Source organism: Adiantum capillus-veneris, chromosome 7, assembly GCF_014529385.1.
Source record: "Adiantum capillus-veneris isolate H3 chromosome 7, ASM1452938v2, whole genome shotgun sequence".
Taxonomy (NCBI): domain Eukaryota; kingdom Viridiplantae; phylum Streptophyta; class Polypodiopsida; order Polypodiales; family Pteridaceae; genus Adiantum; species Adiantum capillus-veneris.
The window spans coordinates 46,929,898-46,952,761 of NC_140937.1; the positions used below are offsets into that span (position 1 = coordinate 46,929,898).

General features: G+C 45.2%; 1 protein-coding gene across 1 annotated transcript in view; it reads left to right on the forward strand.

The window, feature by feature from the left end:
* LOC147453792 (SPX domain-containing membrane protein At1g63010-like) overlaps positions 1–22,864 on the forward strand; it is a 94,575-nt gene that overhangs the window by 26,118 nt on the left and 45,593 nt on the right. Inside the window, exons 3-4 of the mRNA XM_086515890.1 lie at positions 5,976–6,133; positions 6,218–6,392. Of these exons, the coding sequence (XP_086372016.1) occupies positions 5,976–6,133; positions 6,218–6,392 (333 nt within the window). The remainder of the gene's footprint in view (positions 1–5,975; positions 6,134–6,217; positions 6,393–22,864) is intronic.

Sequence of the window (22,864 nt, forward strand, 5' to 3'; positions counted from 1 at the left end):
TTGCTGGTCTTTATGGCTGAAAACATGCGGGTTCTTGGGCTGAAAACTGATGTTGCTTATCTTGCTGAAAACGCCATGCACAGATGAGGGCGATTTGAGGGATTTTGCTAACGCTAGGTTGAGAAGTTCCTTGGCGATGAAGCTTGATGGAAATGCTAGTTGACTGAGGTTCTATGGCGATGGTGCCTGTTAAAAATTGCTAGTGCTGATGTTGTCTGCTTGAGGGAAAACGCCCCCAAGGGGGGTTCTTGCTTGAGAAGTTACCTGTTGAGCGGTGGAGCTCCTGCTGCCTCTTCTGCCAATTAGTGCTAGTCTAGGTTTGCTTATATACAAACTTACTCAATTTGCCCTACCTACTTTCCAACAAAAGTCACTTAAAAATAATAAGTGAAAAATGTCAAAAATAAGGAAAATAGGCTAAATGCACTGGAAAATTCCCCTGAAGGATTCTGATGGGAATGCTTATGATCATGTTGTGTGCAACCAGAGGATATGCATCTAATCTAAGTGTTTGGACATGCACGGTCTGCGAACAAATTCACAAAAGTGCCATATCACTGCTAAATCTAGACTGACTTGACTGACTGAATCCTTGTTGTCTTGTAGCTTGTCCACGGACACATAGGGTTGGATGTGTCACGTGACACTGTCACTAAAAGGTTTTGGGCTTCTTTCCTTTCCTTTCCTCTCTATCATCTAAGTCAGCTGGCCTCCTCTTCTTTGGACAATCCGAAGCAAATAATGCATTTACCCTCAGCCAATTAAGCCTTCTTTTCCTCGAAAGACCTGCGCAAAAAAGGCTTCTTTTGTTTCTTGGCCTGTACCCTAGACGTCTTAGCTGAGTCTTTAGGTTTCTTTGCTTTTCTTGATTCCTGGGAAGCTTCAGGAGTTGCTTTTGCAAAGGGATTCTTTACATTGACGACCCCCTTTTATGTTGCCTTGGAATCCATTGTCTTCTCCTTTCAACAAGGCATGACCAGTGCTGGCAACCTCCATTTCTTGAGCAAGGGTGGCCACTCTGTTCTTTGTACAGTAATTCTTGAGCCCCTTAGGCAGCCCACAACAATAATTCTCTATCTGCTCTGTCAATGGCACATATCTGTAGGAAGTTATTGAAAGCAGCGCTATACAAAACTTTCGATTGAACTCTAATTTGCAGGCAGCCACATGAGTTGGTGTCAATCTGCCATAACATCAACTTCAAACTCATTTGATAGCCATGCAGATTCAAACATATCTTTAAAGTTAACCCATTTGGTGGGTGCTTGTCCTTGCATTAACAAAGTTGTTCACCATGAACCCACATTTCCTTTTAAAAAAGTGGTAATTTTTGGACCTTCGAAGCCTCTGTAAAATTCCCCCCCTACATATGCAATATTAAACTATTGGAGGAAGGTAAGAGCCTTCATCTTGTCTTCAAAGCCACTGAAAGTGTCAAACTTCACAATTGCACCACCTTCTTTGCATGGTTTTGGCTTGTCAAGCAATAAGGGAAGTGTCTACAACATGGGTACTGTGGTTGGGGATCATTTGTGCTCCTTGGCCATTAGCATTTTGGCTTCGTGGTGCCATATTTTCTTGTTGATTGGAAAAACAAGCCATACCAAATTTCCCTTGGCACCCCAAACTAGCCCTGAGTACTCTAAACCCTTGCCGTAAGCCGATATTACCATACATGGGGTTTGGCATCATGCCTTGCATACCCCCAAGCACTGTTCCTAGCATGTACTGCTGATTTCCAGGCGCATAACTAGCCATGCTTTGAAACATAGATCCACCGAGGATGTACTGTAGGTGGTGGAAATACTTGATGCATAGCTTAGAAGGTAGTTCCGGGTCCATTTAGACCGACACTTGGATGCTCAAAGGTGGCTGGTTGAACTGGTATACCGCGAGGAAATGGCGTCCCAGCCACCTGTTCATGGACAAAGAGTTTACTTTGGAGCCTAAAGTGACTTTGCAACATGTGAATGCTCCGTGCCTTGCTAGGTCACATTTGGAACCTATCCATGAGCCTCACCAGGCTCTACTGAAAATTGAAGAAGAACGATTGGGTGCTCTTACGTTTTGAGAAGGCATGCCTGAGAAAGAAGAAGGGAAAGGAGAGGCTTTTTCCAAAGCTTAGTATGAGATACTACGGACCTTTCCAAATCTCCGAAAAGATCAATGATGTCTCCTTCCGATTGAAACTGCCTGACACTCGGAGGATTCACAATGCATTTCATGTGAGTCTCTTGAAACCTTTTAAAGGTGATGTGCTCGAAGATGGGGAGCTTGATGAGCAACCCGAAGTGGAAGAAAACGAGGAGATCCTTGTTCTTGAACAGATATTGGCACATAAGGACAGAAAGATTAAGTGTAAAGTGAGAAGGCGGTTCTTGGTTAAATTCAAGAACTATCCTGCATTGGATGCAAAGTGGATGGAGGAGGAGGACCTAGCAGATACTCCTCAGGTTGTGAACCTTTACCTTGAAGCTTTTGGTTTAGCATAGTGTACTTTAAATGGAACCCCAAATTCAGCTTGGCCGCAGATCTGGTGAAACTAATTTGACTATTTTGTTTCTAATTTCTATTTTCTAGAATTAGGACTTTAATAAGAAATGTGCACAAGTTAACTAATAAGTTAAGGAATCACATATCTGTAAGAAAAGCCATTAGGAAACAGACAACTCTGGTGTGTCATATGATGGGTGACAAGAAGCACCGTGAAGGAGTTGGCCTGTTAGTTCGGTGGAAGAAGACCAGGTAATGGTGGTCCCTGATGAGTCACAAGATGGGTGACAGGTTCATCGGTAAGGGGACACACTAAGGGTCTAAGGAGGAAATCCGAAATGAGTAAGAAAATACGCGTAAGAACGCAAGCACAAGAATAAAGATGGGTTCAATGAAGCTTTTTACGAAAAGCAGGAACAATCGCGAGAGGGCAGATGCTTTCCCGCGAGGAGTCTGTGTCTGCATTGCATCTGTGTCGTGTCCTGCACCCGGGGACGCGTGGAATGTGTCCGCGTAGCATTGTTTTCACTAACGGAGTGAGTTTTTAAAGTTTGAACAGATTCACACTTTATTTTATAAAGTGACCGGCCTCTTTATTAATAAAATAAAGCAGCCACTTAGAAGATAAAGCAACAAAACCAGCCAGCGAATTCTCTCTCCCTATTTCGGGTAGAACAGCGCAAAAAAAAAAAAAACAAAAAAAAAAAAACGGCCGCTATCTCTACGCGAGCAGTTATTCGTGCCGTGGCCAGGGAGCTATAAAAGCACCACATGCCCTCACTCACGGGAGGTACCAACATCAGCAAGAGAAGACTCCGCCGCAAGAGATCGCGAGACTACGAAGCACGGATGTCGCTTTTCCCGCGCAAGAGTGATAGGTATCTATTGTGGATTCGTCATACGAATTGTTGTCGCGTGTTTGTGTGGTTTGTTTTGCAGGAATCTCCCGTCTTACGGAAAGGCCCTTTACGGGGAAGTACGGCTTTACGCCTAAGTCCCTTACGGGAAAGTACGGCTTCGCGCCTAAGTCCCTTACGGGAAGGAACGGCCTTGTTCCCAAGCCCTTTACGGGAAAGCACGACCTTCGGGTCTAAGATTACAGAACGGAGGGGTTTCCTCGGGTTCTTGTGCTTGTATAGGAATTCTCCCTAAATAAAAGAATACTCTTTACGGGGGGGGACCAGCCCATCTTCTGGTCCCCAATATTGTGTCGATCTTCTCCCTTCTCTCATGTTTTTCAAAGAATTATAATTTTCAAATTTTCGTGTACGCTCCCGTTTTGTGACAGTGGTATCAGAGGATGGTCTCCTCTCTTTCTCTGTAAAGGAGGACGACTCTGGGAAGATACGGGAAGAAGCCATGACAAGCCAAGAGAGAAGCAGGCCGAAACCTAAGTCCTGCAGGAAAAGCTCGCAGAGTTCGAAATTTTTTTTCTCTCTGCAAGAAGGCGACACAAGACTTGGGATTCTCTGGTCCCCAATACTGTGTCGATCTTCTCCCTTCTCTCATGTTTTTCAAAGAATTATAATTTTCAGATTTTCTAAGTGCTCGTGTACGCTCCCGTTTTGTGACATCTGGTGCAGTGGGTTGCACAAGAGGGGAGTTACTCCGCTCCTTTGTCAACAGATGCCTCGATTTTTTGACTACTAGAGTCACTGATGTCTCTTTGAGCTTCAGAGATACTGAGAGCTGACAATATTCTGTTGTATGACTTTATGAAATGGAATCCCGGATAATATGAAACTGACAATATTCTGTTGTCGATAGACATGGTTGCAAGAGGGATTGGTCAATCGGGCATCTATTAGGTCTTGAGTGGATCTAGATGCTATTGCTAATTGCATTGCCGATAACTCATGGTCTAAGATCCGAATGAATGTTGAATGTGATTTGTCATGTGATGTCCTATGATGTGACTGTCGATTGGTACATGTGCTAGATGTGTGTTCTTAATGCGTCGGTACTAACAGTCAGTGTCTGCTAAGACAGTTTATGGCCTCTGTCTGTTTTGCAGGCATAATCTAGGGCGATTACAATGCTTTTGAGAGGGGGGTATGTCACAAACTGGTGACGTGGCTGCTATACACACACACACCCGCTTGTGACTTGATGACGTGGATGCCCTGTAAGAGGCTGAAATGCTGATGTGGCGAGGTTGCCTGGAAAAGGTGCAATTGCTGACACGTGGCAGGCTGTACAGACGCCCACATTTTGCAACGGATTTTACGGCAGCAGAAAAGCAAGCTTTTGCTTTATTTATTTTACGCCATGTGGAAAGAGAGAGAGAGAGAGAGAAGCTCTTTTACTCTTGCTTTATTTTGGCTCAAGAGAGAGAGCTTGAGAGAGAGAAACCTCTTCTGCTTTATTTTAAAAGCTTTTGATTTTCAGCTTTTGGGCTCTGCTTTTAGCATCCCTTGTAAACATTTAAATATATGGGCAGGGCATCACAACTCAGGGCATCTAGACGTAGAGTCTGAGAGTTAGCGCCTGCCTACTCTCTTGTACTTTGAACACAGATTAATACAAAAAGAAATACCGAAAGGGGCGCCAGTCTCTGGGGCCAATATCTCTAGGCACGGAACTCCGCTGGGCCAGTGTCGAATCAATTGTGAATTGTGAACTGTTTTTAAGTGATTGTTTGTGGTGTCGTGGTAGATTCTCGACTTGGAGTGTCCAAGTCCGTTACAACAGGTCAAGCATTGCTTACAAATTTCCAACTAAGTAGGACATGGCTCTCTCGAGAAGAGAACCCCCAGCCACGCACCACACCTATTGACAACAAAGATTAGAAGAAAACAAAAAACAGGCAGATAAAAAATATGCAAACATAGCACACACTCACCCACACCATAACACATTAACACAACCAGAAAGCGAGACAATTCACCAGGCTAAGCAAGCACAATGAAAAAATCACTCAGCAAAGCATACATATAATCAGCAAACAAGAGAACGAAGGAAGGAAATGACGTAAGAAACAAGCAGAAAGAAATCAAAGCAGGTGGATTCTCATAAGAGAAAAGAGGTGTGGGCTTCCCCTCGCATGCGCCTCCCTGCACGCAAGGCCCTTCGGGCCCCTCTCTCTCTAAGACTCTCAGAAAGATGAGCTTGTACCCATTACTATATAAGAGCCAACATGATGGTTACAAAGTATGGGTGCAGCCAACATCCTAATACATCCAAAGGTGAAAATTCAAAAAACTCATACATAATACATGATAGTCAAACAAGAAGAAAAGCTGAAAAATCACGACAAGGAGAAATAATGCGTGCAAGAAGGGAACCGAGAAGAATCCAAAATGGCGCTGTATAAATCTGCCTGGGACCAGCCTTTGAAAATGATGACTGAATGAAACAATTTTCTTTGAAGGTGGCAGCAAATAATCTCTCGTTTCCCTCTCTTTCTTGCCAGCCTGTGTTATGATTTCTTTGACTCTTCTGTTATAAAATATTGTAGTATTAAGTGCAGATGTGTTTTTCAGGTGGAGAAAATTGTGCTGTTTCTGATAGAAAGGCAGGGATTACTTGCGGGGAGGTTGCAACAGTTGCGAGAAAGAGCCGAGTCTGAGTTAGAAGATGAGAATATGGAGTTGATGGTAACCCTTATGTCAGATAAAGAAACTGTGATTGAAGCGTATAGGTACGTGTGGATTCTGATTGTGAGCTTACATAAATGTAGCAGATGATCATTCTATAAATGTTTATGACGAGAGGACAATTTCAGGCAGGTAGGAAAGGATCTTTTGAATCTCTTACAATATGTTGAGATGAATACAATGGGCTTGAGAAAGATACTTAAAAAGTTCGACAAACGCTTGGGGTTACGACTTCGAGAACATTATTTGCTTACAAGGCTCAATCATCCTTATTCTCAAGTACAACAAGTTTTGCGCCAAGTGGTACGTTTTTCATCGTGTGTCTGCGTGTTTGTTGGGGCTGAAGAGGATGGGGGTGGTTCTTATCTGTTAAGCTTTGCACAACAACAATGCATTTGCGCGCACTTCAGTAGTGTTTTGTATATGTCACATTGGTTCCTTGCCAGATGTATGTGCCTTGGAACTCTGACTCATGGGTTCAAACACTGTTAACAACTCCGACACATGGGTCCAAATCATGTACAGAGAGCTCCTTTTGCCCCTCTTTAACACTTAGAAGCCTCTGTCTTGCTGAAGCAAGTTGCAGCACCTGACTAGTAGGCTGGAACTGAGGTCATCGTGGCCACCGCCACGTGTGCCTTGCCAATCCCCACACCAAGAACATCTGCCCATACTGAACATGAGAGGCTGCACCACCAACCCACCATTGACACCCCACTACCACCAAACCAACATTAAACGGCTCCAAAAACAAGGGAAGAAACAACAGACAACTAAACAACACACACATACACACACCCAGACCACAACACATGCATACATGCAAAACCCACACATCCACATGCGCGTAGGCAAGCTACCATGTAGAGCAAGCACACCTCACACAAGAAAAAATTTCACATGCCAAATTACATTCAACAAGTAGCAAACAGACAAAGGGAAAGCGAAGCTCGCGTGAAGATGTAAATGAAAATGAAGAGACAAAGAAAGGCACCTCAGGACGAGCCCAGATGGAATTTGGGGAGGTGGGGGGAGGGAACCAACCATTGATCGAGCAATGCTGCATTGTGAACCATGATAGGGTGTCACACGACACATGCGGCTGGCCAATTCACAGGTGGCATGCAATAGAAATCTTTGGCGCAAAGGAGGAACCCATAAAAGAAACATTAGCATGAGCGTTCCATGCATTGCAGCCATTGATACATATAGCACGCAAGGACGAGCATGCTAGGTACATGTGCGTGAGACTGAAGTCAGAGACAGGCAGATATCTCTGTATTGCTAATTGTTATTTCCCTCTTAGTACGTCAGTATATGCACCACCTAGAGGACAATCCCCCTTTTCTATCTTGGATGTGACATATGGGAGTTTTCCAAGGATGGTGACATTATCATACTGGGGGATTTCAATGCTAGGACTACCCATCATCAGACAATATATGCACCACTAGAGGACAATTCCCCTTTTCTATCTTGGATGATGACATATGGGAGTTTTCCAGGGATGGTGACATTATCATACTGGGGGATTTCAATGCTAGGACTGCCCATCATCAGACAATATTTTATGATACTTCAAAGGAGATTCTTTGGGAGCTTGATGTTACAGAGACGGGCTTATCCAGACTATCATAGGATGAGGAGCACACTGAGTATGGCAGGTACTCGATAGATATGGGAACTGCACATGGATTGACCATTTTGAATGGCATACAGAGATTTCCTACATCGGGAGGTTTCACATGTTTTCCACACTAACATGGGGCTAGCATAGTGGATTAAGTTATTATGGTCCAGCCATGCCTCATTCCATCCTTTTAGGATTTCATGGTGGGCACTAGGCCAGTTGTTAGGTGCAGCGGAATGATTGTTTGTGCTTTGCTCAAGATGAGTGCTCCGAATTGTGCTCAAGGTTTCTTTTCTTTTTTATGGAAGGTAGAGCCTTCCGTTCTTAATGGAAAGTGCTATGATCACAACAAAGTGAATGGACACTATGCGTGCAAGTGTATGAGACTGAGAGATAGAGAGAGAAGAGAGATACGACACCAGAGACGTAAAACCCTCCTCCGAAGGCCTCACTCTCGTCGGCGAGAGTGGTCTACTTATGATTGCACAAAATGGTACAATGCGTATGCAATGGACTGATGCAACTTTGGACTATGCCGATGATGACGGCTTTAGGGCTGAAATCTGGAATCTTCTAATCGCTGAAAATCTGCTAATCTTTGGGCTGTTTTGGGTGGCTGAAAATGACTGTTTTGGCTGCGTTTTTATGGCTGAAAATGGAGGAACTTCTGCAACCAACTGGGGCTGATTCTACTGCTGTACCATAGGGCTAACTACGCTGATGTTCTTCTGCAGTATGGGCTGAAAATCACTAACGCTGGGTTGCTTGCATCCTTATCCAAAAACGTTGGGATTGTTGGACTCCAAAACGCTGATGCTTGCTGAGCAAAAATGCCAATGGGCTGATTTGGAAAACGCTAGCAAAGCTGGGATTTGATGGCGATCATGGGGATCTGCAAACGCTGGAATGCTGAGGGTGATGCGATTATGCAAAGGATGGAAACGCCATGGATCTGGGTACTGTTGCCGTTGCGGAAACTGTCAAGACAGAAAACGCTAGGGGTGCTGAGGGGTTACTGCTGAGAAGCTGCCTGTTGAGCGGGAAGGTTCTGTTGCCTCTTGTGCCAGAAAGTGCTAACTTGGGTTTGCTTATATATTAACTTAGCAAAATTGCCCTACCGACTTTTGTTGGGAAGTCACTTAAAAATAATAAGTGAAAATACCAAAAATAGGGAAAATAGGCTAAATGCGCTGGAACAGTCCCCTGACTGAATCTGATGGATTCTGAAGGGAATACTGATGATCATGCTGTGTGCAACCAGAGGATATGTATCTATACTCAGTGACTGGGCATGCACGGTCTACGAATAGACTCACAAAAGTGCCAGATCATTGCTAATCTAGACTGACTGGATTGACTGAACCCTGATCATGCTGTAGCTTGTCCACGGACACATAGGGTTGAGATGTGTCACGTGACATCCCTTCCTTTTCAAAGTGACGTACTGGTACCGAACTGTATGGCGTCGAGGGAGATCGCCAATAGCATCCGGAATCTTGGAAGGGACTCTGCGCTGGCCCACTCTGTTGTGTGGGTCGTGCGCTACTTGAACTTCATAAAGGTCTGCAATGCTTGCTTCTTTGGGCCGCGCCGAAAGCGACACAAAGTCTTTTGTGGCTCCTTTGATGCTTCAACTTCGTCGAGAGTCGTGCTTCTTCCTGCTTCAAGAATCTCCATGGCTGAAAATTCCTGAAACCATCTCCAACACAAAACTATGAACATACCCATTCCATGTAAAGTGAAGGAAAAAATCTTGTCTTCTCTAAAGACTGTGTATGCAATGTAGATGAACATAGAGACAGAATGACAACCCGTTCATCAAACACATGCAAACAATGAGATCGAATCTTTTCTGTTTGATCGAAATCAATCAACTGTGGCAAATCACAATGGAAATGCCCATGCTTTGGTGCTTATATTGTCATGTGCTCGTTCGGAAACCGTGTCATGCCAAGGAAGAGACATGAAATGTGACTTCCTTACATACATACTTTTCAGCTTTTCATGAACAATCTGCATACATTCGTGCTCATCCATGAGACAAATGTGTTCAACATACAATATATCATGCCTAGGAAAAGGGACCACATAACGATGCTGACTAAAATACAGGAAACGATCACGAATGAAACATTCAAACAATGCGTGCGTATCAATCATGCGAACACACAATACTTCCTGTGAGGGTTTTTTGGACCTAGGCTCGAGAGCCCAAATCGGTTCCTCTTGAATGATCGAATCGTCCTGTGGGGGTTCTTTGTACCTCGACTCGAAAGCCAAGATCGGTTCTTCGTGATTGATCGAATCTACAACGAGGTTAGCTTCGCTAGAAAAAGCATCCACTAACACATCATCCTTGTGAACAATCACATCATCTTGATGCAAATCATCATGCTTGTGAGAAATCACATCTTGATCATGCAAATCATGCTTAGCAATATCATTCAAATCATCATGCTTATCTTTGTCATCCAAATCATCATCATGCTTCACACAATCATGCAAATCCTGTGTGTCATGCTTTGGAGAAGAAGAGACTGAGAGAGTCTTCTTTTCCCGATCTTGTTGAATCTGTGTCTGCATTTGAGAAAAGAGTCGCAACATCGCTTGCATTCTTGCTTTGGTCTCGCGGTCATATTTTGCTTGTCTTGGTTTGGCTTCCAAACGTGCTTGCTCGCTCTCACGTGCTATGACTGTCATTCTTTCTTGGTACTGGCGCTCTATGGCTGCCATGTCGTCTTCGTAGGCTTTTCTTTCTGCTTCTCGTTCGGCATCTCTTGCTTTGTCTTCTAACTTTTTGTCCATCATCCTCTTGTCGAAAGCCTCCATAGGAGTTAGTGCAATCGGTGTCGTAGATGGGGAAGGGTCAGAAAAACCTCTTGGTGGGGAAAAATCTTCTTCGCCTCTCTCATGCTCATCACCTCCAAGCGAAGTATCCATTCCGCTTCGAGTGATGATCATTTTGAAGTCGTGGGTTCTTGTGGGTTCTTGGGTTCTTAAGTTCACGAGGAACTTGGGTTCTTGGGAGTCTTGGTTCTTAAGTCCACGAGGAACTTGGGTTCTTGTGGGTCTTGAGTTCTTGAGGTTCTTGAGGGTTTCTTTCGCTTGCAAATTGCGTTTGAGAAGGATCTTCTCTTCACCCGAGTTCTACTCTTTTCCGCAGGCGCACCCCTTGGTGGCCTTGCGCTCACACCAAGGTTGCTTTTTCCCACCTCACGTTGATTGGCCGGCCGCTAAGTGCACAGTCCGCTCTCAATGAGTGAAAAGAGACACAAGGGGAGGCTGGACAAGCCCTTCTTTCTTGGGATTCCTATCACTCTTCAACAAAACACGTTTAGGAATCGACACGCCCAAGCGAACTTGGGTTCGTGCGACCTCAACAAGCAAAAAAAATTCTTGTGGTTCTTTCCTTGAGTGATACAGAACACTGCCAAAGCTCTGATACCAATGTTAGGTGCAGCGGAATGATTGTTTGCGCTTTGCTCAAGATGAGTGCTCCGAACTGTGCTCAAGGTTCCTTTTGTTCTTATGGAAGGTAGAGCCTTCCGTTCTTAATGGAAAGTGCTATGATCACAACAAAGTGAATGGACACTGTGTGTGCAAGTGTATGAGACTAAGAGATAGAGAGAGAAGAGAGATACGACACCAGAGACGTTGTAAAACCCTCCTCCGAAGGCCCCACTCTCGTCGGCGAGAGTGATCTACTATGATTGCACAAAATGGTACAATGCGTATGCAATGGACTGATGCAACTTTGGACTATGCCGATGACGACAACGGTGATGACGACGACAACTCTAGGGCTGAAATCTGGAATCTTCTAATCGCTGAAAATCTGCTAATCTTTGGGCTGTTTTGGGTGGCTGAAAATGACTGTTTTGGCTGCGTTTTTATGGCTGAAAATGGAGGAACTTCTGCAACCAACCGGGGCTGATTCTAGTGCTGTACCATAGGGCTGACTACGCTGTTGTTCTTCTGCAGTATGGGCTGAAAACCACTAACGCTGGGTTGCTTGCATCCTTATCCAAAAACGTTGGGATTGTTGGACTCCAAAACGCTGATGCTTGCTGAGCAAAAATGCCAATGGGCTGATTTGGAAAACGCTAGCAAAGCTGGGATTTGATGGCGATCATGGGGATCTGCAAATGCTGGAATGCTAAGGGTGATGCGATTATGCAAAGGATGGAAACGCCATGGATCTGGGTATTGTTGCCGTTGCGGAAACTGCCAAGACAGAAAACGCTAGGGGTGCTGAGGGGTTATTGCTGAGAAGCTGCCTGTTGAGCGGGAAGCTCCTGCTGCCTCTTCTGCCAGAAAGTGCTAACTTGGGTTTGCTTATATATTAACTTAGCAAAATTGCCCTACCTATTTTTGTTGGGAAGTCACTTAAAAATAATAAGTGAAAATACCAAAAACAGGGAAAATAGGCTAAATGCATTGGAAAATTTCCCTCACTGAATCTGAGATGGATTGTGAAGGGAATACTGATGATCATACTGTGTGCAACCAGAGGATATGCATCTATACTCAGTGACTGGGCATGCACGGTCTACCAATAGACTCACAAAAGTGCGAGATCACTGCTAATCTAGACTGATTGGACTGACTGAACCTTGATCATGCTGTAGCTTGTCCACGGACACATAGGGTTGGGATGTGTCACGTGACACGAGTTGGAGTAGCAGTTGATCATGCTATCTTGTCTTTCACTCTCACGTTTCAGTTCAGCACAGCTCCACTAGGAGAGATCTCCACACATACTCGGTATACCTTCCATGAGGGAAACGAATTCCGTGTACATGGATGAGATATACAGGCAGCTATGCACTCAGGAGCTAGGACGGCCACTAGATGAGCTCACTCAGATACTACCGGAGACTCTCCATGATGTAGACACCATTGCAGGAGGATCTACTGTAGCTTTGTGGATTTCCGCAAAGCTTTTGGCACAATGCCGAGAGCTAGACTTATACGCAAACTACAAGACATTGGTGTGCCCACAAAGATGATTTGGGGGATCTTGGCTTTATACAGGACCCCCTCCCCCCCCCCCCCCTTCTCTCTCTCTCTCTCTTTCTCTCTCTCTACACACCTCTACCATTTTCTTTCATTCCCTCTCTTTAGGGAAGGTAAAAGGAACCATCTTTCATGCTAAAAGCAATCCTTAACTCAAGGGAAGAAGTAAAAGAATTATGGAAGTGTAAAACTTAGATCTTCACCATCTCAATTCCGCTGCACCTGCTGACAGTGATATCAGAGCTTTAAAGATTTTGCACTAATCCGCTAATCCCCAAAAAATAATTTTCTCTGGTGTGTTTGGTTGTGTTTGCAGCCATTCAGTGATACTCCTTCCGCTCTTGGAACAACAGGCCTGCCATAGCGTGTGGGACCATGTGCCTTGAGCTTCGAAAAATAACAACCAATTGTATATTGGATGTTGCATGCGGGGTGCGTGGACGAGGCGGTAGATAGTCTTCCGAAGATTAGTCTGCGACCTTTCTTGAACCAAGATTGGAAATCCTTACATGGTCCAGACTCGTAGCGATATGGAGATCTCCACCAATTCAGAAGGCGAGCAAGTTCATCCCCCCTGCCCCTCCATCCTTGCCACCCAATCCCATGGATTCCATGATGTGGATGATGATGCGGCAAGAAGAAGCACGTTGAGTAGAGTGTACAAAAACGGCGGAGGGAGAGGAACGTCGATTGGCGGATGAAGCCGAGGCCCGTAGATGGGAGCGTAGGGCAGAGGCCGAGGCTCATAGGCAAGAAAGGGAGACCATGCGTGATCTCATCACAACTTTGGTGGTCTGCTCCCTTACCTCTTCTTTGGAGCCGGATTATGAAAAGCTTGCCAAGACCATCGAGGAGACGACCAATGCTACATGGACGACCAATGAACCGATTCTCGAAAAGATTACGTTCAGTAAGTATGATGGTAAGATGGATGCTATTGTCATTTATTCTTGGTTGCATCAATTTACATCCTATGTTGCGGTTTTAAAAAGTCTGATAATAACAAGGTTCTCTTGGCTTTCATGCATCTCATGGGTGATGCCATTACTTGGAAAGATGAGTGGGAGAGGAGGAGGAGGAAGCCCACAAGGTGGCCTATCCTGAGTCTCATCATTCCCCTCTCGAGCTTAGTTAGGAGAAGTTCGAGGAGGATATAAAGGCTCGCTTCTTGCCTCCACAGTACCTGACGCGATTGAAAGAGGATTTTCGGGCTTTGTCTCAACAAGGTAAACTTATATGCTAACCGTGTGTCTCAGTTAGGTGGACAATTGGGGAAATTAGAGATGAAGCTAAACAAGGGTAAGCTCAAGACGGCCAATAGTAATGGTTAACTCTTCCTCTCAAGACTCCTCTAAAGAAAAGGACAAAAATTCTAGTGGGAATGGTAACAATAAAAAGAACTCTCAAAATTTTTCTTCTCAATCCAATTCTGCATCTACATCTCAATCTAAGAGTGACAAATCTAAGGAAAATTTCTCAGGGAGTCATAGGTGGTCAATTAAGAACAGGCATTGTATGCAAAGGAACGTAGGTGCTTCCATTATCATATAGTAGGTCACATGAAAAAGGATTGTAGAATCTAAAAAGGAAGCCTCTACTGCGTTAACTTCTGACTCTATTCCTCAAGTGAATGCTATGAGTGTAGTAGAGCAAGAAGCTAAGCAAGAGGGGGCTTTCGAAGGATGAACTCATAAAATGTTATGGACATGTGAATAATCAAAGGGTCATTGTGTTGTTTGATTCTGGAAGTCCTCATGATGTGATAAGTGAATCTCTTGTGAAATGTGCACGTCTTTAGACTGCTTCTATCCCCACTCTCCCGGTGCAAGGGTTCTCTGAAGGCATGGACGCTTCGATCTCTCAAGAATGTGATGATGTCAAATTAGTCATTCAACAAAGCCAATTCACTTGTCATTTTGTAGTCTCTAAACTTAGAGGATGTGGTATCATTTTGTGCATTAAGTAGTCTCGTAGGTTTAACCCATTATCAATTGGGAGAAGTTTACGCTTCTCATCAATGATAATGTGTAGCAACCAATCCTCATTCGAGGTGAGAGCGGTATGCCCCCTCTTCCCCTCAACAGGCTAAAAGAGAGTTACGTTGAGGAGCCCATGCGGCAATCATCTATGTCAACCCCACATCAAGGAACTTGTGTATTCCTGACAGGTATGTTGAGTTGTTTGCCAAGTTTGAGCACTTGTTTCTCCAGGATGATCTTTGCCCTACACTCCCTCTTCAGCGATCTAAAGATCATGTCATCGGCCTAGTGGACGGAGCACACATGATAGGAAGTTTCTATATCGTTTGAACAAGGCTAATGAAGAGGAGCTAGAGCTCCCAATAAGATGACAGTCAAGACTATGCCTCACATTGAGTACATTTTGGAGCGTCTCATTGGGCTTTAGTGTTTTCGAAGATCGACTTGAAGAGTGGCTATCACTAGGTAAGAATCACAAAGCGAGACATCTACACGCCTTTCAAGCGCGGGCATTATGAGTTCATAGTTAGGCATTTGGTCTGACAAGTGCTTCTTATACTTTTAATTGTATGGTGATGCGTATCTTCATTGACTTGGTCGATAAGTACGTGTTTATTTTTCTGGATGACATTCTCATTTTCTCTACTTGTTGGGAGCAGCATGCTATAGATGTAGAGAAAGTTTTGGCCCAATATGATGCTTACCGTCTTTATATTGTAGCAAAGAAGTTGGATTTTCTTTTAAAAAACTACTGTGTGCTAATTGGGCTACATCATTGTCACGTGCGCACTTCACTTGTGGAAAACACGCTTCTGCATAGTCTAGCGTCAGTCTTAGCGTAGGACCTAGCTTGGCACCTTGTGAGCCTCTAGTAGGACGTGCATGTTCAGGCTGGTCATAGTTGCATACCCTTTCTTGAACAATACAGTCATTTCAGCATGAGCATTTCCCAGAGTAGAGAACCCTTTTTTCCAAAGTACACATTTTTTCATTTATTTATTAATAAGTGACTTTTGTTGGAAAAGTAGGTAGGGCAAATTGCTCTAGACCTATAAATAAAGCCCCTCGGGCACCAGTGGAAGGCAGATCACCTGGGAGCTAGTAGGAGCACAAGACATATCAGCTTCAGCCCAACGTTTTCTCACAGGAACCAGTTCATGAAAGCCAGTGTTTTTAGATCAAACCAGCCAGTGTTTTCAGATTAGACCAGGATCAGACCAATCAGCGTTTTCAGATCAGACCAATTAGCGTTTTCAGCAGATCAGCCAGTATTTTGTAGTTTTTAGCCAGATCAGCCTGGCGTTTTTGCGTTGCAGAACCGCATCCTCATCAGTAGTTGCAGATCAGCCCGACAGTAGCAGAATCCCTAGTGTTTTGCGTTTTCAGTTTCAGCCTTGATGCCGTCATCATTGACACCATCGTCGACGTCGTCATCATTGGAATTTTCGTCGACCTCCCCATCTTCAACATCAGAACCGTCGTCAACCTCCCGGTATTCGGCAACAGCATCGTCGTCGACCTCCCGGTCTTCGGTGACAGAACCGTTGTCGACTTCAGCGTCTTCGACATAGACCTCGTCGTTGGCCTCACAGTTGTCGACATAGAACTCGTCGTCGACATCTCCGTCTTCGACATAGTTCCAAGCACCTCGTCGTCATCGACATCATCGTCCTCGACATAGATCATCAATACCTCAATATCCAACATCAGTAGTATCAGTATCCATTAGCATCAGCATCATTGTAGTAGCATTTGTGCAAGAATAAAGAAAGTACTTTCTCTGGCAACAGAGCAAGGGGGCCATTGAGGGTTGGGACCCGACATCCCTGTGTCGTCTCTTTTCTCTCTCTCGTCTCTCTCTCTCTTGTCTCTCTCTTTCTTTCAGTTCAATTCAGTTCTTTCAAGTGAAGTAAAGTGTCCCTTGTGTTCGGGTGCGTAGTACTAGATCCGAGCAAAATCCTTATTCTCTTCCGTTGCACCTAACATTGGTATCATAGCTCTGTGCGTGCTTCGGCTTCCCGAACTCAAGGGAAGAAGCTAAAGAAGAACCCCAAAAGAATCAAGAACCTCAAGAACCAAGAAGCCCAAGAACCTAAGGAACCTCTCCCAATTTTTTTTCGACCATGGACTTACCAGATCCCATCTTCATTGCCATGTCTTTGAAGGAAGATCGACATGGATATACGACAACCCAGATCTTGAGTATGAGGATCTACTACGTATATGGAAGGAGTTGGAGATAGGATCCCTAACCTCTTCTGCATTCGCATGTAGCGTGCATCTATTTTCCTCGTCATTGAACCTTTGGAAAGGACTCCGGAACCAACCTCAGTCCATCAACATCGGTAATGTTTTCACCACAGTCAGTGTTCGGCGAACAACTCTTGCTACAAGAGGTAGAGTTAGTACTATTTGGTATAGAGCCCAGGCTGATTTCGACAATCGTAGTAAGGCTAGACATTGACCCTTACATGGTGTTTGCATCGCCAGCAGTACCCACAACACCCACAATACCATCACCCACAATACCATCAATCCCTGGTTTTGGAGGAATTTTCATTGATGATTCATCCACAGCATCAGAAGCATTCATCAGTCAGCATCAACAGTACAAATAGGTCGGCAGCTGTGCCTCACTTTCAACAGGAGGGGATGTCACGCGCACTTCACTTGCGCCACCTGGACACGCTTCTGCCATAGTCTAGCGTCAGTCTTAGCGTAGGACCTAGCCTTGCACCTTGTGAGCCTCTAGCAGGATGTGCATGTCCAGACTGGTCATAGTTGCATACCCTCTCTTGCACAGTATAGTCATTTCAGCATGAGCATTTTCTTGAGCATAGAACCCTTTTTTCCAAAGTACACATTTTTCACTTATTTATTAATAAGTGACTTTTGTTGGAAAAGTAGGTAGGGCAAATTGCTAAGGACCTATAAAGCCCCTTGGGCACCAGTAGAAGGCAGATCACCTAGGAGCCAGTAGGAGCACAAGACATACCGGCTTCAGCCCAGTGTTTTTCTCACAGGAACCAGTCCATGAAGGCCAGCGTTTTCAGATCAGACCAGCCAACGTTTTCAGATCAGACCAGCCAACGTTTTCAGATCAGACCAGCCATTGTATTGCAGTTTTGACTAGGTCAGCCTGGCGTTTTTGCATTGCAGAATTGCACCCTCATCAGTAGTTGCAGATCAACCCGTCGCCGTGCGACAGTAGCAGAATCGCTAGCGTTTTCAGTTTCAGCCTTGACGTCGTCATCATCGACACCATCATTGACGTCGTCATCATCAGAACCATCGTCGACCTCCCGGTCTTTGGCATCAGAACTGTCGTCGACCTCCCGGCCTTCGACATCGAAATGTCGTCGACCTCCCTATCTTTGACACAGAACCGTCGTCGACCTCTCGGTCTTCAGCAACAGGACCGCCATCGACCTACCGGTCTTCGGCAACAGAATTGTGGTCGAGCTCATCGTCTTCGACATAGACCTTGTCGTCGGTCTCACGGTCGTCGGTATAGAACCTGGTCGTCCTCGATATAGATCATCGGTACCTCAATACCTAGCATCAATAGTATCAATACCCATTAGCATCAGCATCATTGTAGTAGCATTTGTGCAAGAATAAAAAAAGTACTTGCTCTGGCAATAGAGCAAGGGGGTCCTTGAGGGTTGGGACCTGACATCCCTGTGTCTTCTCTTTTTACTCTCCCGTCTCTCTCTTCCTTTCAGTTAAGTTCAATCTTTCAAGTGAAGTAAAGTGTCCCTTGTGTTTATGTGCGGAGTACTAGTTCCGAGCAAAAATCTTATTCTCTTCCGCTGCACCTGACAATTATCTTTCGCGACGACATTTGGCTTGATCCTGCCAAGGTAAGTGAGGTAAGAGCGTGGCCTATGCTTGAGAGAGCATATGATGTTCGCTCACTTTTGGGTTTGTGTCAAGCATACAGTTCTCATATCAAGCACTTTGCACATATTGTTGCACCATTGTTTGATTTGTTGAAAGGTGTCAAGACTCGCTGTTAGTGTGTAGTCATGACCAATGCCGCTAAGAGTGCTTTTGAAGCGCTCAAAGTAGCAGTCACTGAGGCACCATACCTCATCTTTTGGAAGAAAATTTTTGAGATTTGGACTGACGCTAGTAACATTGCCATTGGTGCAGTTTTATAGAAAAACAATCATTCAGTGGCATTTCTCTCTCGTAAACTAAATAGTTATGAGAAAAAATATTCTGTCTATGATAAGAAACTTCTCTCTATCATTCATGCATTAAATCATTGGACGTATTTCATGTATGGGTGTGAATTTGTTGTTCGTACAGATCACCAAGCTCTTAGGTGGCTTCAATCTATGCTTAGTGCACATTGGAGTGATAGACAAGCACACTGGTCTCAATTTTTTGAGCAATTTGGTGGTATGATTGAGTACGTACCTGGCAAAGTTAACCCTATTGTTGATGCTTAGGGTAGGAAAGGTCAAGTTGTCTCATTAGAAACTCATTCTTTTCTCTATTCAAGGTGTTGGTTTTGATGATCTAAAAGATAATTACATGGGTTCTTTATTTGAAAAGCACTAGTTACAAGGACTAATGCATAAGATTCGTGCAATTATGTCATTCGTGATGGTTTTCTTTTGTGTGTGCTATCTTCTCAAAGAGCACATGATGCATTAATGGGTGGTCATAGAAGTATTAATGCTACATTCGAAAAAGTTGAACGATTTTTCTATTGGCCAAAGATGCATAGGATGTGTACAACTATGTTACTAAGTGTGCTGTTTGTCAAAAGTTATAGATTCTCACGGTAAGCAACAAGGGCTAGTCATGCCGTTGCCCTTCTTGACGGACCGTTCGAGGACATAAGTACGGATTTTGTGACTACTTTACCTCCTTCCTCATCTGCACGGAAGACGCGATGTTTAACTATCGCTGATAGATTTTGTCACAAAAAGTGTTGAGGTGGCTTACCGAACTGGAAATGAAATGGCTAAGAAGACTAGAGAAATTGAATCCAGAAGAACAAAAGAAGAAAGAACCTAGAAAGTGTGGCCGAGATGCCTAAAAAGAAACCTAACCCCTAAGGACTTCAAGAAATTATGGAGTAGCGGCCGGGGGGCCTACACCCAAAACGATCAAAAGCTTGCACTCTGTGCTGATTTCGTAAATCGCGTTGGTTGCCATGTGGCATAACTGTATAGATTTTCGCGTTTTGCATTGGAAAGAGGGTTGGCAGTTTTGCGTGAGCTTTTGGTAGTAGACGTTTTTGGGGGAAAGTGCTTTTGAATCTTATGCTTTTGGGGCTTTGCTTTTGGGCATCCCTTTTGTCCCATTGCGTGCGGGAGCTCTAGAGACACGCATAGATGTGTTCGCTCTGCTCAAACGGATCCAAAACAGAAAATTACAGCCTGCTGTGTTTATTTGCAGGTTTAATGTTTCACATCTAAACTGCAAGGTAGCACTATAGGAGCCCCAGGAAAGCCTTGGGATGCTTTTACAGGGATTTGGGCACTTGACAGTGACCAAAAGAGGGAATTACAGCATGCTGAAATTGACTTGCGGCTCACTGGAAAGCTTCCAAGTTGCAAGGGAAAGTGTCCTAGACATGTACTTTTGACATATAGGGGTTTTGGCGCTGTTATGCTCCCGAAATTGGGTCACAAACCTGGAATTACAGCCCTTGATAGGTTTGGACAGCTTGGTGAGAGTTAGGTGTAAGTGTTTGGGTCGTTTATTTGCAATAAGAATAAAGAAATACCGAAAGGGGCGCCAATCTTTGGAACCTACGGGGTGTCGTTTGCTTGGGTGCACTCTAGCTACCAAGTAGTGGACTGTCTTGAAGTGGTGAATTCCAATTACATGTTTATTTGTGAAGTTATTTTGTGTCGAACAGTATAGGTTAAGTTGAACAAAGTATAGATTGAGTGACATCTAAAATTTACCGCCCTTTAGTGAGGCTATAGGCCGGTTTCATGGTTCCATCCTCGTGACAATATCACTTTTTCTTTCTTCAAGAACCAAGCCTTGATCCGTTTTTGGCGAAGACAAAAAGTACAGAAACTTGGAATTCCATTATGGCTGACAGAGCGAATGACACCAAAGGAAGGGGGCTGCCCCTGTCTACGGGCTGCCTTGCCTGCGTCTAGCTTGCGCGTTGACTAGCCCGCTCCCCCCACATCCAACTGCTCGCCAGCATCCCCCCCCCCCCCCCCCCCCCCCCCCCCCCATTTTTCTTGTGAGCTGTCCTCACTGCACCTGCATTCGCGCCACCATCTGTGCCTCTCGCCTTCGCCCTTTTCTCTACCAGCAGTAGACACGGCCCTTGCTCCATCACATAGGGACTCCTCAGAAGCCCCTTGCCCGACCCCGCTGAGCCGACCCTTCGACTTGCTCTTTTGCTAGAAGAACAAGAGAGCTTGATGGCCGAGGTGGAATGCTTGCAAGCCTCCTCGGTTATCTGCACTATCATTGGCACTCGACCCAGCTGTGGCGAGGTTCGAGATTTACTCCACGCCCGGCTCCTCTCCAATGTGGGCAAGATCACCGATGTCGAGATCCTCGAGATAGGGTACTATCAGATAGAGTTCGAGTCTCCAGAGATGGTGGTCAAGGTGATTTCGATGAGCCAGCTTGGTATCCGAGCAGCTCGAGCCTACTTCAGACGATGGCATCATGGTTTCGACCCGGCTACAGATGTGCTTGAGGAGAAGGCCAGCTTGCCTATCTCGGTTTGCTTCCCAGGCTTGAGGAAAGAATACCTCCCTCTTCTCCCCAGAATTGGTTCCATGTTCGGGATAGTTCTAGAGTCTCCACGCACTGCAGCTCGAGTAGTGGCCAAGGCCGCAAGTTTACCTACTGTGCGGGTTCTTGTTCAAGACACACACTCCCTCCCAAAGGTGATTGGGGTTGGATCAAACAGAGTGTGGAGTATTTGGGTCTCCCGAATTAGTGCTTCATTTGCAAGCAGATGGGCCATTTAGCAAAGGCCTGTCCTCGCAGGAGATCTCGACCCACAACACATACGCAGCCTCCCAAGGCTGAGCATGCCCAACCAGTGTGACATAAAAATGCGTTTCATGCAGATGAAACCCCAAAACCCCGAAACCTATGAAACGTTTTACCGAAACGCATGAAACGGACATGCATTTTTTATGAAACATTTAAAATTTGGGCTTTTTTTCCAGAAACTTTGTTCAATAGAAGTACTTTGCTAAATGAATCAATGATGCATCAATTATGATTCATGAAACTAGCGGCTGTGTTTTAACTTTCATCAATACTCAACATCTCTTTGATCGTGCTCGCTTGAAGTCGCTTCTAAGCAGTGAGCAGTGAGCAGTGAGCGCTGAGCAGTGAGCACGTCTCTCTCTCATGAAACCTGTTTCATGTTTTTGACGCTATGAAACGAAACGTTTCAAAACTTGGAAAGCCCGAAATGACCGAAACCACGAAACGTTTCATGTCACACTTTGCCCAATAGCTAGAGACTCAAGACACACAGGCCAGTACCTCGGTAGAGGCGAGCGATCAGATAGCTGACGGTTGGCAGTAGGTGCCTGGCCGCCGCCGACAAGGACGGGCTCACCACACTGCTCCCCTTGGCGGCCGATCTCCTGCAGCTCAGCAACATTGGGTTCTGACAGGGAACCGTTTTGACCCCCTTCAACAGGACCTCCTAAGGAGGCTCTATCCACTTTCACTCCGCCGCCCCCACCTCCTCCCTCAGACGCCGCCGCTCCGCCTGCCCCACTTCCTCTCCTCCACCTTCATCCCCACCTCCCGCTCCTCCTCTTCCCCCGGTGGGGCCCTCAGCCTCATGTCCCGACCCCTCCCTCACTCCTCAGACGCAAGGGACTGGACAAGTTTGCAGGGAGGCGTTCTCTTGGTGTAGTGCTTTCGCTACGAGCCGTGTGGCTCAAGAGGGACAGCCCCATCTGAGGCCGCCACTCCTGGTTCAGACTTCCCCTTTTGCAGCGGTCCCTCGGGGTTTGACTAGCTTTGACATTCGCAGACGATGGGACTTCTTCGACTACAGCTTCACACGATTCCTAGGTGATTCTTCTCCCGACCTGGAGGAGGCTTTATTTCAAGTCCACGACCTCTTTCTTGCGGCTCGAGGCACTGAGGCTCTTGACACAACGGTAGGTTTCTCCTTTCCGCTG